This window comes from Streptopelia decaocto (assembly GCF_964273445.1).
Source record: "Streptopelia decaocto genome assembly, chromosome: 4".
In the NCBI taxonomy this organism is placed as follows: domain Eukaryota; kingdom Metazoa; phylum Chordata; class Aves; order Columbiformes; family Columbidae; genus Streptopelia; species Streptopelia decaocto.
The window spans coordinates 32,688,041-32,703,421 of NC_138658.1; the positions used below are offsets into that span (position 1 = coordinate 32,688,041).

The 15,381-nt window shown below is 39.0% G+C and overlaps 1 protein-coding gene across 1 annotated transcript in view; it reads right to left on the reverse strand.

The window, feature by feature from the left end:
- The window catches only part of DCHS2 (dachsous cadherin-related 2), a gene marked incomplete at its 5' end in the record, with an annotated part of 116,479 nt that overhangs the window by 27,960 nt on the left and 73,138 nt on the right, over positions 1-15,381 (reverse strand). The window contains 5 exons of the mRNA XM_082050547.1: positions 3,831-4,070; positions 5,019-5,856; positions 6,892-7,049; positions 13,283-13,382; positions 13,849-14,036. Of these exons, the coding sequence (XP_081906673.1) occupies positions 3,831-4,070; positions 5,019-5,856; positions 6,892-7,049; positions 13,283-13,382; positions 13,849-14,036 (1,524 nt within the window). The remainder of the gene's footprint in view (positions 1-3,830; positions 4,071-5,018; positions 5,857-6,891; positions 7,050-13,282; positions 13,383-13,848; positions 14,037-15,381) is intronic.

The window sequence follows — 15,381 nt, forward strand, 5'->3', positions numbered from 1 at the left end:
CAAACCGGACAATCTGCACTGGAGTTGGTGGGGAATCACCAGTTCAAGAGAAGAAACAGAGTGTACAGTTTTTAGCGCCCGTGACTTCCTTTGTTTGCCTTTGAATAGTTTCACTAAATAGTTGACAACTACTGATATTTTATTAAAATAATTATTACTGTAAAGGCATTTACACCTAAACTGAGTCAAAGGATGGACATATTGGTACAATGCACAAGGAAAATTAATTTCAGAAATCCTTCTGTCTTTCCAGAAGAAGAAAAATCACAGCAGTAAAGATAATCAAAGAGGATGTCTTGAAAATGTAAGGCTACTAACATACACTGTCTGATCTGTCCATATTTGATACCATTCAACTACATTTTAAAAAGTATTCACAGCTGTCTGCATTTATCTATCCTTAATTACCAGTATGCTACAGATGGAAAAAAAGACCCATGACACCACAGGGCTGACATTAACTATTAGCCTTTGGTCTCCTGCAACTGAACTGTTTCAACCCAGCACCTTCACTGGCAGATTTCACAATGGACATTATTCACAAACAGTATTGAAAAGCCATGTGGGTGCCATCCAAGTTGACTATTCACACATTATTGAAATTAAAACTTTTAACCCTTAAACCACACAGATATATCACACCTTAATTACATTTATTTCCCAAGTACTTACTGCCTTCTTGCTCATATCCAGCTGCTAGGAGCATGCACCTAGCAGCAGGAGAAAGTTACACACACCCTGGCCAGGAGAAGCATGATGAACCTACGCATTCACCAGGCACAGCAGCTGACACATTTTCACTTGATCCATTCTGTTGGTTAATTATTCAGTAGTGCTAGTCACATTTTGGGTGCTGAAATTACAAACTGAAATGAGAAACTATTTCCCCTGTGCACTATGAGCTGGAAGAGGAGTTAAGTCCCTTCCTTTCCACAGGCAAGTGGAAGGGACCCCTTCCCCCACAGACCCCTCAACAGCAGGATGGGTGTTTGCTACCTGAGCTGCAGCCAGGGAAAAGCTTCAGCCCGTTTCTCCTGTCCCCACCACAGCACCAGCATCCCCATCCTCCCAGGTGCTGCCACGGCTTCTCTGAAGCAGCAGGCATGGCTGCTACACTATGAACATGTCTACTACCAACACTGGCAAATAAGCAATGGGAACAGATGTCCCCCTGTGCCAAATCTAGGCTCAAGTCTCATTTTTATAATACTAGTGTTGCTAAGACCATGATAAGCCAAGAATATGAGTAAGACAAAATGTCCAGCGAATGGCAGTAAGCCCTGTCTCATAACTCTAAGTCAGTGGTCCCTATTAACCTTCTGAGAGTTTTCTCCTGAGGCTCCAGACATAACTGCTGAACCACAGACATGCACATCAGCTTAAAAGCAGACCTTGACAACTGATAGCTCAGTTCATTCAGACGTTCTGCCAAGACACATCTCAAGGCAGACCCCTGACTAATCTTAAACACTCTGCAGGTATCTGCTTTCTTGTGCATTTGTTCCTACCATTTATTTATATTACATGTGTCTTTACACTTGTATTTACTTGCACTGCACCGTCAGATGTTGGCCTTGGAGTGGGTGGAGAGCTCCCACTACGTAAGAGGACTTTGAGAAAGCAAGGCGACAGAGAGATGCAGTAAGTGCAGCTCTTGTAATGTGCTGGAGGGAGTCTGCCAAACAAGAAGCTTCATGGATATCCACAAGGAAGGAAAATCATTACAAGCAAAAATTTAAGCAAAAAGACTTTTTGAACTGGAAGCAAGCTTAAAGCTTGGGTCAGACACAAAGAAGGTGGATGGCTGCTTGCTTTCCCTCTTTGCAGAGAATGAAGTAGAAAGACAAATAAAACAAAAAGTTGATGATTGCTGCAACTGTCAGTAAAAATGATTCCTCCCTGTGGTCAGTCAGGGAACATACGAAGTGGAAAAAAAAAAGTTCTGTGATGGGAGGAAAGTCCTCCACTGAGACGATGCAAATACTATTGGGATGTTAACTGCAGTTTAAAGAGCAAATAAAAACAACGTAAAAAATGTTATGTAGAAAATAAAGAACATCATGAGCGGAGTCATCTTATTCAAAAATTCCATTCCAAAAATGTAACAAATGTGAGTATCATTATATTTATATTACTCCTATATAAATCCTATTTTCTTACATTATGAGCACCACTTCTGTATTTTTTTTGAACAATACTGTAACATGCATATGATATGGGGCCAAATAATGAAAATGTGAGAAAAAGACCAAACAGAAGGACTGTGGTTACTGGAAAATGTACTTAAAAAAAAAAAAAAAAGGCAGGAAGGAACCATCAGCCACAATACTGCTCCAGCCCCAAGTGTCCACACAGGCAGGTGCACACTGAGCCACCCAGTGCACTTGGAATGCTCTTCCGCACCACCCTGCCAAGTCACCTCTGCTCCCTCCTCCAAATGGCTCCCAAAACTTCCCTTCTGCTGTATTTCCCACAAGATGTGCAGCAAATAAATATAAGGGAAAGGAGGGAGAAGTATTCAAGGAAATACCCACTTAATTATCTATTATCTTGGAACATTTTACTTCAAATTATCTCTTTTTTTCATAGCGTGATCCACAAAGGAAAGAAAACAATTGCAATAGTGAGGTAGGTACAGGGCTGGAATGCAATGTTGTTCAGATGTCGTGAAGATTTTCATAGACAGGGCTACCCACACATTCCTAATTTCTAAATACTTTACAAATCTGTGGAGAAATGGCTCTTCTATATAGCACCTCTATTGAGATGCATATCTCACATAAGCCTTTTGTAAACAATAATTGCTCTACATTATAATGGCAGATTTTACTGTATACAGAACATGATTTTGCTAACAATACCTATTTTTTTGAAAGCACAACCTTAAACAATTCTAAAGATGCGCAGGAAGTGAACCCATGGTAAAGATAAAGTCATTCAGAGAGCTGACACAAACTTTGGATTAATTGCAGCAGTATCTTCATATTTAATTATCTTTCCAGATTTTGTCTTTATTGCAGACCACAGACTCTGTGTAACTGCTTGATGTTACAACAGCTGAAGGTAAGATTCTCTCCAGCACACAGGCTACCAGTAACATCGTAGGCATTTTAGATATTTCAAAAGAAAAGGTAGCTGGAGAACTGGAGGGAATTTTTTTGTTGCTTAGCAAAGACAAAGATAAGTCCTTGACTGTGATTCATAGAGCATGTGAACCACCCCCCTAATTCATCCATTCTGCCTATGTTTGAAAAGCAGTGCATCAACATTTTTATGTACATAAAATCATATTTGAAATCCCAAGCGGCTTCCATGATCCCTTCACAGCTCAACTAGCTGGAAAATCTGGGATGACAGTGCCACTGTCTGGTCGGAACAGATTAGTGCATATTTGCCGATTCTGTTACAAAACCAGGCCCCTTGCCTAGCGAACTGTTTTAAAAATATTTTAAACGCTCCGACTGAGAACAACAGAATGTTAAAATATTAAAGTTAACTGAGTTGAGCTTTGTTTGCTGATTTATAACCAGAGTATATCTTCATCACATGAAGACTAGAGTACACTGAGCTACTCTGCATCATCTAAGCACACATTTGACATTTAATATACCAGTCGAAGCTGAAGCTAGGCCAGCACACAAGTCAGAATAACTCCAAGCCCTGAATAAGGGTTGAAGGTCTAATCTAACAGCCATGTTTTGGGACTCAAAACTCATATCTTACCTTGGGGAAAGTACCAATGGCTGTACACACAAGCACAGCAGGCAGCAAGATTTGATCGGGTCTACTATGATCCACAAAGAAATTAATAGTGAAAGGCCAGAAATCACCTGCATCTCTGTCCACAGCTTCCACCTTTACAACAAACTCCCCTGGATCTCGGTTTTCATGAACTGCAGTCTTGTAAAGTTGCTTCAGAAATATTGGGGTCTCATCATTCACATCAAGAACAAGGATGGTTAGAACCTGTGTGGCAGAGAGAGCTGGGCTGCCGTCATCAAGAGCCATCACTGTCAAAATGTAGCGCTCCTGAATCTCACGGTCCAGAAGCTGGGTTGTAGTTAAGAGTCCTATTATAAAGAAAGAAGGTATTAAAAGAAGTATTCTGTTCCTAGTTGTTCCAGCATTCACAGCTTCAATGTAGCATCACCGTGCATGCTGTGCCACTGCTGCAAGACTTCCAGACTTCAGTCAATCATCATTAGTGATATCCTCTAGAGTGCTAGCTGGCCCAGAAGTACTCATTTTGACATCCAGGGAAATTGTTATTCATGGAATATTCAAGTGCAGTCCAGAGATTCCTTTTTATTTAACTTTGAGCTTAACTTTTAAACTTTATTTAACTTTATTTCAATTAAATATTTGGTTGTTTTGTTTGGGGTTTTTTTTGCATATAAGTTATGCAATTAGGAACTCAGCTCTATTATGTAATGGATTCAAAATCAGAATAAGAACCAGAAAATATTGCAATTACTAGGATGAGCTTTGCACTTGTGTGCAGATGGTATAATAGTTACAGAACTCATTCAGGAACCAGAGAGTTTCAGAGTGCTGAAGAATTACATTCATCAGCACTCTGAGTCCCCATTGAGTATGTTCCCCCAACACTGTAATTCCTTGATCTTGACTTCACCTTTCTTTGTACATACACATAACAGCATATCTGTGTGCCCATGCTTTAAGTATGCACCATGCAAAAATCAGAATGAAGTATTTCAATGCACACACTTTCTTCCCCCATTCCATAACATGCTGTTGGAAGGTAATCCAGTACATCTGCACAACACAGTAGAGTCATGCAGAACTTTCTGAGCTGAGTTTCACTGAGCTTGCCTACTGTATGCAGTACTGTCACGCTCATGTGGTGCTTTCTCTGAGGTAACCAACCCTGAGGATGATAAATCATCTGGGCAGAATATCATCATAATGTGGTACTTGAGTATTGCATTGTATGTCCTCCCAAATATTACCATGAGAAGCACACCAGAAGAAACTCAAGAGAACAGAAGTTACAGTACCTGTGATTTTATCCAATACAAATGCTTTGTTTTCATTGCCTGAAAGAATGTGGTATGTAACTTGACCATTTCTTCCCTCATCAGGATCCTTTGCAACTATGCGATGCACAAGGAAGCCCACCTCCACATCCTCCATGACACAGGAAAGAGGCGAAGATGTAAAACTGGGACTGTTGTCATTGGTATCCAAAATAACAATTTTCACAGTCAGGGAGTCAAGCCTGCGATCAGTCAGATTTATTGCCTGGTCTGTGGCAGACACTGTAAGGATCACAGAGCGAGTAATCTCCCTGTCTAGTGGCAATGCTGTGGTCAAGGTGCCATATGAAGGGTGAATAAGAAAAGGATTTTCACCCACATTACTCATTTCCAGGGAATATTCTATTTTGCTGTTCAGAAAACTGCCATCTCCATCTTTTGCATTGAATGTGTAAACCAGAGTGCCAACAGGTACATTTTCCTCTATGCCAATCACTATGAAGTCATCTTGAAAACACGGAGAATGGTCATTCTGATCTTCTACATCAATACTTAGGAAGACAGTGTTATTTTGTGGAGGATTATTATGAAAATCCTTTATAATAACTTGCAAAAGGAAATGTGAAGCTGTTTCATAGTCAAGTTCTTTGGAAAGAAAAAGGTCTCCTGTCAGGCTATCTATTTCAAAATGAACATCATCATCTTTAGCAATACTGAAATGCAGTTTCCTCTTAGTTGTGAGATGATTATCAGGCCACTTCAGAGAATTCAACACTTGGGCAGGTTTCAAATTTTCAGGTATGACAAAGTGCTTGAAATCATGAGAGAAGACAGATCTCCTGTTGGTAAGTGGGATTACCTGCAACAAAAGCAGAAAGACTGCAATGTTTCTCCATTTTTATCATGAACAGTGCAATGAAAATTGTTTTCCTTAATTGAGAATTTAATCATTTATTATTTGTGACTATATTTATCCTAAGTTTGCCTCAAATACAGAAAACAAACCTCTGTAAGAATTCAGATAGTCCTTTGACCAGTCATTCCATAACTCTGTCCTGCATTTGCACATTAGAAAAAAAGGAAGAAGAGTGCCTCTCGCTCTCTGAATCACAGGGGCCCAAAGACAGAAGACCTGACCACTGCTATCTATGCCCCTACTCTGCAGCACTTCAACTGTCTTTCTACATAAGACAGCACCACAGGGACAGAAGTGACAAAGAAAGCACGATACATTATGCAATTTGCCAAATACAAAAAAGTAGCTTGTGCTGATGAAAACGGCCGCCTCAGTGACATTCAGCCTGTGATGAAGGAGCACACAGGTGGCCTGGACAAAGCATCCCCGCTGCGGCTGGATGAACAGCAGGTGGCTGGCTGCGCACATGCTGGATTTCACACTCCCATGCAGAGCAGCCCTGCATGAACCAGCACAAAGGAATGAACTATCTTTCCAGCGGGTTACAGAGACAGAATTTAGAAAAAAGAATAACACAGTGGAGAAAAAAAAAAAAAAAAAAAAAGAAAAAAAGTACTTTGAGAGATATTCCAGCTTCTTTCTCCCTCACTTTCAGTCCCTCCTGATATTTGCTTTTCATTCTGGCTATGTGGATGTTTTCTCTTCCAGTGTTCATAATGACCTCTTAGTAAAGCATTAACATCATCTATTTGCCAGACAACCCAGAATGCTGTTGTGTATTCTTGGCAAATCAAAATGAGTCCACCTTCTGATTTCCACCCTCAACAGAAAAATAACTAAAGAACATGAGACAAAGTGTTTATAATTTTGAACTTCTTCCATTCTTCAGTTTATTTCCCTAGCTTTTCTCCAAATTGTTTTTTCAAATGAACTAAGTTTATAGTATATTTTTTCTATCTGTACAAAATAAAAAAGTACCTGGATGTAAACAGTAGCATGTCCTTGAAGTGAAGGCATCCCCTGGTCCCTGGCTGTGACCATCATTCTGTAGTCTGATCTCTCAGCATGTGACAGAGACCGGGTTGTTCTTAACTCCCCACTGACAGCATCAATCTGGAAGCATCCTATATCCTCTTCTGTGGGTAAAACCAGCTAAGTTATTGCAGATCTCTTCAGCTGGCCCCCATGGTACTGAACATTGTAGGTAACAGTTAGAAAGAATAAGACCCAAAGGAAAGGGAACCTGCTGAACTCATTTGGACCTCTCTGACTCATGTGATTTACCTTTTCTTCCTTCATCAAGTACATGGTTACTACAAACCACTTACTCTGGATTTAGAAAGCTAAAGCAAGAAACGCTATGGAGTATGAAATCAACTGCTCACTTCTGTACTGACGTTGCTCACATCAATGGTGTGTGCATCAGGAGAGCAGCAGCAGCCACCTCAGGATTGCTACTCCTGTCTCCAACACAAGTGGGCAGGCAGGGCCAGAGAAAAAAAATAAGTCTTAGTCTCCAAACTAGCATGAAGGGTCACATAAGTGGTGCTGGGCACACAGCTGGTTCTTGTCCCTCATAGACTACGGGGCAGCACAGAGCCCAATCTATCCCTAAAACAACATAACTGTAGTGATGCTGCCTGTCCTACCTGTGCTCTGAACTGGAAGTTAACTCAGGGCATAGCTAAAAATCTTATGGTAAGTTGTAGCAGAGTAAAATGTGAATATTGGAAATTATGTTTTCATCCTTCAACAAGGACTAGGTGCATTCTAGTAACAAGCAAGTTCTAGTTAATATTACTGCTAGTAATATTATACAGTATTATCATATTATACTTATTCTCGAGTAGCAAAGAAAAATTCTACCACAGAAGATTAAATAACTTAGTTGTGATTTCTCCTCCATTGTCAAGGAATGCTATACAAACTACTCTCCAATACTACACGGTATACGTTACTACATATGGAAAATCAAATTTGTCATAACTACTTGTCTCTTAAAACAGTATGTAAACAACTTTTTTTCTACATGAATTTTAATAAGGTGTGCTAGTGGGTTAAACAAAGTCATGCAGCATAACGGCTGCTATTATAATAGGGAACTGTGGTAAAAATAAATTCAGTGCAGATGTAGTACATAAAACATCCATAAAGAACTATATTTCCATAGGCATCTAAGTGAGCATGAAGCTGTTTATGTTCTATAAACCTGCACATGTAAATTAGTTAGCTGCACATATAGATGTTCATTTTTGTACCCAATTACCTTACCTATAACCGTAAAATATTTTCACCTGTAGAATTTGAACAAACATTGAGCAGGCTAGTCAGAAAAATGGGTTTTCACAATCAACAAATAGGAGGTTTTTCCCAATATTGTTCTGCTATTTTTGACTGTCTATATATAGGTTTCTAATGTTCCATGAGTCCCTTCTGGGTTGACTCTTGCAGTCTGGAACGTAACGAGGAAATTGCTAACAAAAGGAAACAATAGGTAAAGACAATTACATTGAATGAGACAGTCCTACATTCTGCATTTTTCATGATAGTTTCAAAATATTAATGCTGCTCTACTACTACTTTCTTAAATAGGTTTGGTTACTTTCCTGATTTAGGTCCCAACAGCATGTCTACATTCACAGATATGTTATTTTGTTCCATAGAATGTTTCATGACACAAAATCCCAGAGGCCGAGGAGATATGAAAAACAGAACACATAATGTGAATTGCATGCATATATTTTGCTAAAACTGACTTTTAAATTAACTGATAGGGAGAACTAAGAAGAAAAATGGTAAAGAGAAGTGTACAACAACTATTCCCTTAATTTTTCTACCAAAATGGGGCTACAGTTACACAACTGAACCAAAAATTTAAAAAATAGTTTAAAAGAAAAAAAATCAGAGAACAAAAGCAAGTACATAATTGCAATCTGAGCAGGAGGCTATGAGGATTCACCCTCACTTGCTTAGTCAGTACCTCTTAGCATAAAGAACGATACTTGTTTTTCTGTTTCAAGTAGCAGAATGTAGCTAAGTTCAACAGAAAAAGGTGTCACTCCACAGAGCTTCTGAAGGGTTGAAGTATATTTGATAGGAGAAAGGAATGGTCAAAATCTACATTTAAAAAAAAAAATTAAAGAGAGCTGGTCAGAAAATAAATTACCAATAACATTATTCACTAGAGACTACAATTCAACTAAAATCCAAATATTGCATGAAATGGTCAGTTTTCTGTGTGTCTTGCTGGTGATAAAACTCATTGAAAAGTCTGATAATGTTGGAAAGAGATACTGTATAAAACTAGAACCTCTTGGGACTTCCATTTTGAAAGTGTGTCTCTTTTTTATATTTTCATCTGGTACTGCACTATGAAGACAGAAAAATTGAAATTCCTATTTTTCTGGTATTTTTATCAGCCTATTTTTTAATTTATTCGTGGACAATTTCAAAATGTAGTAATCTCATTCCAAATCAGAAAAAAAACTTCAAGAAAAAAAACCTTAATAAATTGATTTCTTTTAATCTACAGAGACACTAATCAAACTTTTACAATATATTTTGTAGCTAAAGCAATTCCTTCCATTTGTGAATTTCAAAAGCCTACCTAAAGACAGATTTTGCTTTTCAACTGATTTAGGAGGTGACATGTACTAAGAGAAGAGACAGACCACCTTTGAATATTTTGCCCAAGGTTACCAAGGGCACAGGGATGTGAGTGATAGCTTGCTCACATTGTATAATAAGTACACTCCAATCCTCCTCCTCCTCATTCTTTTGGAAGTTCAAAGTGAGGAATAAGGGAAAAGGTTGTTCTAAGTTTTACACCTAAAAAGCATGTCAGTCATCGCTCTAAAAGCTTGTGCCCCCTGCACTTCTAGAAACTTTTACTCAGCTTTCAGCTCCCTAAGTCCACTGTATTAGGCAACTGCTGCTTATATCATACACCCAAAAGATGTCCCTTTTTGTAGGAAAAGGAAGAAAGTATAAGAGACATGGATAAGAAAGAAAGAAAGAAATTGAGAAGAACAGATGAAGCATGGAAAAGAAAAAATCTTAAATCTCAATAACTAGACTCTAATGTCTCCAGTCTCTTCTTGTGCTTGCAACCCTAACCTAATCTTTTAATAAACAGATACCCCTTTTCACTTAAATTTTCCACCTCTGCATTGACCAACCTGTTGACTAGGCTATAATTTATATTAAGTTCTCCAAAGCCCAGGCACTTTCTCAACTCTGTGCTTTCAAAAATAATCACAGAAACTGCAGATTTGGACAAAAAGGAGGAGCTGAGAAACCCCAGGCAACATCTGGGTGTCAACTTTAGCAGAACATACAGGCCTTCCAGGGACTGCCATTCAGGCAAACAGCCCAGAAAGCAGACAGAAAATTAACACTAGAGTTTTCTCAGATATTTGTGACCTCAGTATGCAGTGAAAGCTACATATTTTTACCTACTTTCCTGTAGAACTGATCTTTCCTAAGTTTTAAAATACATAGTGCCTTGGACATCACATGCTCCTTTGAGATGAAAGAAAAGTTGTTTCAGGTATCAGAAAAGGGGAAGGCAGTGCCATGGCTCCCAAAGAGCTTGAACATCGCAGGGTTGCTGCAGAAATACAGCCCTCTGCATGTCTAGGAACGCTCCCTGCATGCTGCTTGCAAATCACCCTGGAGAACAAGTACTTGCCCACAGACACACATGCAACACTTGCCAATTTGCGTGTGTTAGCAGCATAAAATAGGCTTCTCCTACCACTCTGGTAGTGAAGTGTTAATGTATCAGCAGAATTGGTCCAAATGTAACTGTAAAAGCCTCTGCTTTGCCAGTGCCAGTCTTAACACATAAAGCAATAGTTTATGACGCACTATAAATGCAGGCTAATTTTTGTTACAAATGCTACCCTGTAACCTACCAATAATCATAGAGAAGGGCAGGCAAATCACTACGCAATTGCCAGCATCACTGAGGGACAGTAAACATACCTGAGATTCACCTCCCTCTGAATTTGGTTACTCTTTCAGTGATAACACAGAAGTGGAGGTATGGCTATTTTATCATGCATTTCCATACATGTGAATGTTTAAGGGGAATTTGTTTTTCTGGGAAGAAGGGCATTTTGAAGGAAGCACTTTTCCTCTGGAGGCTAAAATTCATCTCTTCTGTAAATCTCATAGTTCTTTTACAGATTTTTCCTTACATAATTTGTTGGCATTTGTCATTAGCCCTCTTGCATCCCTTGATATGTTGCTGCTATATTGGCAATTCTTTAAGGTCTCAAGAATATTGAAAATTACCCAGTGACACTTACAATGTGAACAGCTGACACTGACACTCCTATCTCTTATTCCTGTGGCAGTCCCTCATCTGCTGAAAAGAGCACCAGTCTGAATGAAGTCCTCCAACTAACCTGATGTCTTTGTGTTTAACAAATATGGCTGTAAATCAGATATTTCTTCTTCATATTTCAGTACTGAACAATGTCCCAGAACTAGAAAAGACTATTTTAAATATAAACCAGGCAAGAACTGCACCATGAAACAGAAGACCAGATGTCAAAGGATGTGAGCCAACTAACAACAACAACATCAACAACAAGAATTAGTATCAGAGAAGCTCAGCTGTTTCTGGATTTGTTTATCAGGAAAATATCTAGTCCCAAGGCTGGGAGGGCTCTTTTAGTGTTTTTTTGCTGCTGTTTTTAATCTTTTTGTTCTTTCTAGAGACAGCATTAGCAAGACCAGTCACACTTTGTGTTCCTAGCCATTTTTATAATTTGAACTCTTACTTACTCCCTGTGGGGCTCTACAGTGAAGCCAGTAAGAGAATCCAATGTGCTCTTTGAAGGAAGGGGATATAGTCAGATATACAGACAGACAGAGACCCCTGAACAACACTACCCGTATTGCCTGGTGATCACCCTTCAAACAAAGGGTGATTCTTAAGGGAATGTGCAAAATCTTATTATTCACAATGAGAAGTCTATGATCCTCTCCAATTACTTCTGAAGAGGCAGTCACTTGTATCCAAATCAAAGCAATAAAAGTATGGCCATAAACTGACCATACAGTCTTTTATTATCTACATACATTTCAACTGCAAAATTTTCAATGAAGTTGTCAAATGTCTCCTTTTTTTTTAAGCATCTCTTGGTGGAAGAGAGCAGAATTAATTATCTTGCCCTTGTGGATGTGAATCTTAAAGTCCTTCCATTACCCCACAGAAGTCAAGAGGATACATAAAGACATAGTATAACATAACCCATGGGAATCTTTTGGTAATTTCAGCCTTGTCGAGAGGAGGCTTCAGATTCCCTTGCTCTTTAAGAGTGAGGAGTAATGCAGCTTTGCAGTATTTTGTCCTTTATCCTGCAGTGACAAATAACTGTAGTAAGTTTAAACCACCCAAGTTCATATTTAATCTCTGCCTACACAGGAAAGAACACCTGAGGAAACGTACTGAGCAGATGGAAATACTGGAAATATTTTCTTGCTGTGATGAAACAGTATGAATTATGTACACATTACCATAGTCTATGAATACTAATCTTAAAGCATACTGATTACATTAAGAAATAGTTATGTTCTCGTCTCATCTTGCTGTTTTGAACCAATAATAAATTAAAGTAAGAGGAACAGATATATTTTCCTCACTGGTCACAGACAGGGTTCTCTCTTGTGTGAAAGTATAGCAAGTAATGTTTGGCAAAACCAGGTCACATCTATATCTCTTGCCAACATTAATGTCCCATTCCACTCATGTTCTAACTTGGGACTGCTCTGTTATTTGGCTGCAAACAAACCTGGATCCTACAGCATACCCTAGAAGCGAAGCAGTACATGTAGGAATTATGGGGAAAACTAAAGAGAAGTGTTTTTAAGCAGCTACTGTATCAGGCTAACCCACTGCTAAACAAAGGATGAAACATGAACTAAAAACCAGAAGTCTCATTGTTTGTCCAGATTATCTGCTGATCCTTCTGATTCCTGTCTCAGACTGTCATGAACTGTTCTTCTAGCAGGAAAATTTTCAATTGGTCATGGGAAAAGAGAGATCATCTTTCTTTTAGGATGTTAAACTGACTGAAACACTAAACCGTACAGTACAAGATCACAGTCCTACAATTTTCTGAGTGCTGTTTGAACGCTCTCTGGCTGGCCACACAAGAAACCAAACCCCAGGGAAGATGGAGCAGAGGGGGCACAGAGGAAGGTAGCTGCTTGTGCCTCCTCAGATGCTTCAAAAGACGCATAAATGATTCTGATTCTAACAGATACAAAATAGACATAAAATATTATATGTATACATGGAACCTCTAAAATTCTAATTATTTCAATGTATCTTACGAATTACACTTTAAATTCTTACCTGATTCTATTGAATATAATACAACACCGTTGTTTCCAGCATCAAAGTCTTTTGCAAAGAGAGTGGTAATGACTGTCCCTGATGGCTGCCCTTCCAAAACCTGTCATCAAGCAGTTTATAAATAATTTGCAAATATACATAGATAACAGCGAGACTTAAATTCCTTCCCATAACACGAGTTTAGCTGTTGCGCTACTTTCCATTTCAGTAATATTCATAGTACAAAGAGCTTTTCAGGAAATGGTTAAACAATATAGTTCTAGAAATCCTCTGTTATGGTCTGCATATAATGCTAATTCAAAAATCTTTAGTACAGCAGACTCAGAGGTCAGAAATTAAAAGAGATTCTACTGCATACATAAAATTATACATGTATATCCTTTACATCTAACAGTATACAAGTCAGAGAAGTGTAATCATTTGATAAGTGGTGAAAGTCCATGCTATACCCAAGTCTAAATTAAGAATGGGTTACATTTCTGTTTCGGTGCCATACCATCCCTGCTTCACAGCATGGGGGGTTTGGGCTCCTGCCCCAGGGCAGAGCGCCCGCTGGCAGCACCCACCTTGAGCTGCAGCTCCCGCCCGGGCACCACCCCAGGGAAGACGGGTCTGTTGTCATTGAGGTCCCTCACCGTGATGTACACGGCTGCTGTGGTGTTAAGCCGCGGTGACCCATGGTCGGTCACTAGCACGGTCAGCTGGTGGTGAGCTTGTTTTTCATGGTCTAGTGCAACCCAGTTTATGATTTCACCTGATGGGCAAAGAAAACGAGTGAGAAAGGAAGTTAGGTATTTCCTAAATGCTAGCACTCATCTTACTACATGCAATTATACAGTTAATTTAATGTGCAATAATGACACGTCTTCTGATACACCCTACTGCTGACATCAAAACATGAGTTTTCCAAGCTCCATTCCATAGAAACATTCTGTCAATCACAGTTTGCAGTTGTACTTTAGCAGCACAGTACATCTTTTACCGTACAGCAGATGCCCCAGAGCAAAGGTCTAAAATAGTATGAACCAACATGCTGACCTTTCAGAGAAATTCATCTGGCCTTTTCTTCACCACACTTCAGGACAGTTAAAATATGAGCACAGGGTTTTAACTGCTGACACACGGCCTTTATTATGTCACTGCGTTAGGAAATTCTCAATGCATTGTATGTACATTAATCAGGAAGCCTTATGTCTCCTATGCATTCTGGTAAAACCAGTGAATAAATCTGACCCAATCTCCTCTCCATCTGCTCCACCATACTAAATATCACTGTAGATTTGTGGTTGACCCAAGTCCTTCACACAGAAAACCACATATTATTTTAAGATCTTCCTGGTTAACTCCTAGTACTCTGTTTGATTTAAACTTCCATAAATGCACTCAACAGGAACCTGCTTTGAAATGACAGTTTTATTTTGAGACTCATATAGACAAATTCTCGGAGAGCTTATTCACTCCTCATGAGGACAGGATGTTTGGACACAGGGACTTTAAACAGCAGACCTTTGCTCACTATGTATCATTTTAATAAACCAGATTATTTACAGTGCCTGTGTTCCTCACAGGATTCCCCTCCCTGGGCTCTCCATGCTGTGTGCTGTGGTGTTATACTGTCTGGACACAGTATCTATTTATTACTCAAGGCATTTGCAATTCACTGCAGAGTACCTGCTGTGCCTTAAAAAAATTCTGTCAGCCAATTTGATTTCTGTGGTGCCATGAACATGAACTCAGTTTTGATGTAACTTACAGAAGTTTTCACAAATGTTTTACATCACTGTAACTGTCATATGTCAAATATACCTTTAAAGTTATTTATTGCTGATTTGTACTTTTCAACTGTACTTGATCACAGGCAATTAAGTTCCTCAGATGAGCTATTGAAACCATAACTTAAGACTCCTTATTTTAATTTGTTACAGTCAAACACTGAAACTTATGACCAAGTGACCAGAATGAAGTAATGAAAAAAATCAAATCCTAAACGTTAGTTCATTCTTCATGAACATGTACTAGATTTATTTCATTCCCCAAAATGTGAGCCTCTAAATTAGAACATTCACATATCAACCCAAGAGATTTACAGTAGTTCCTGA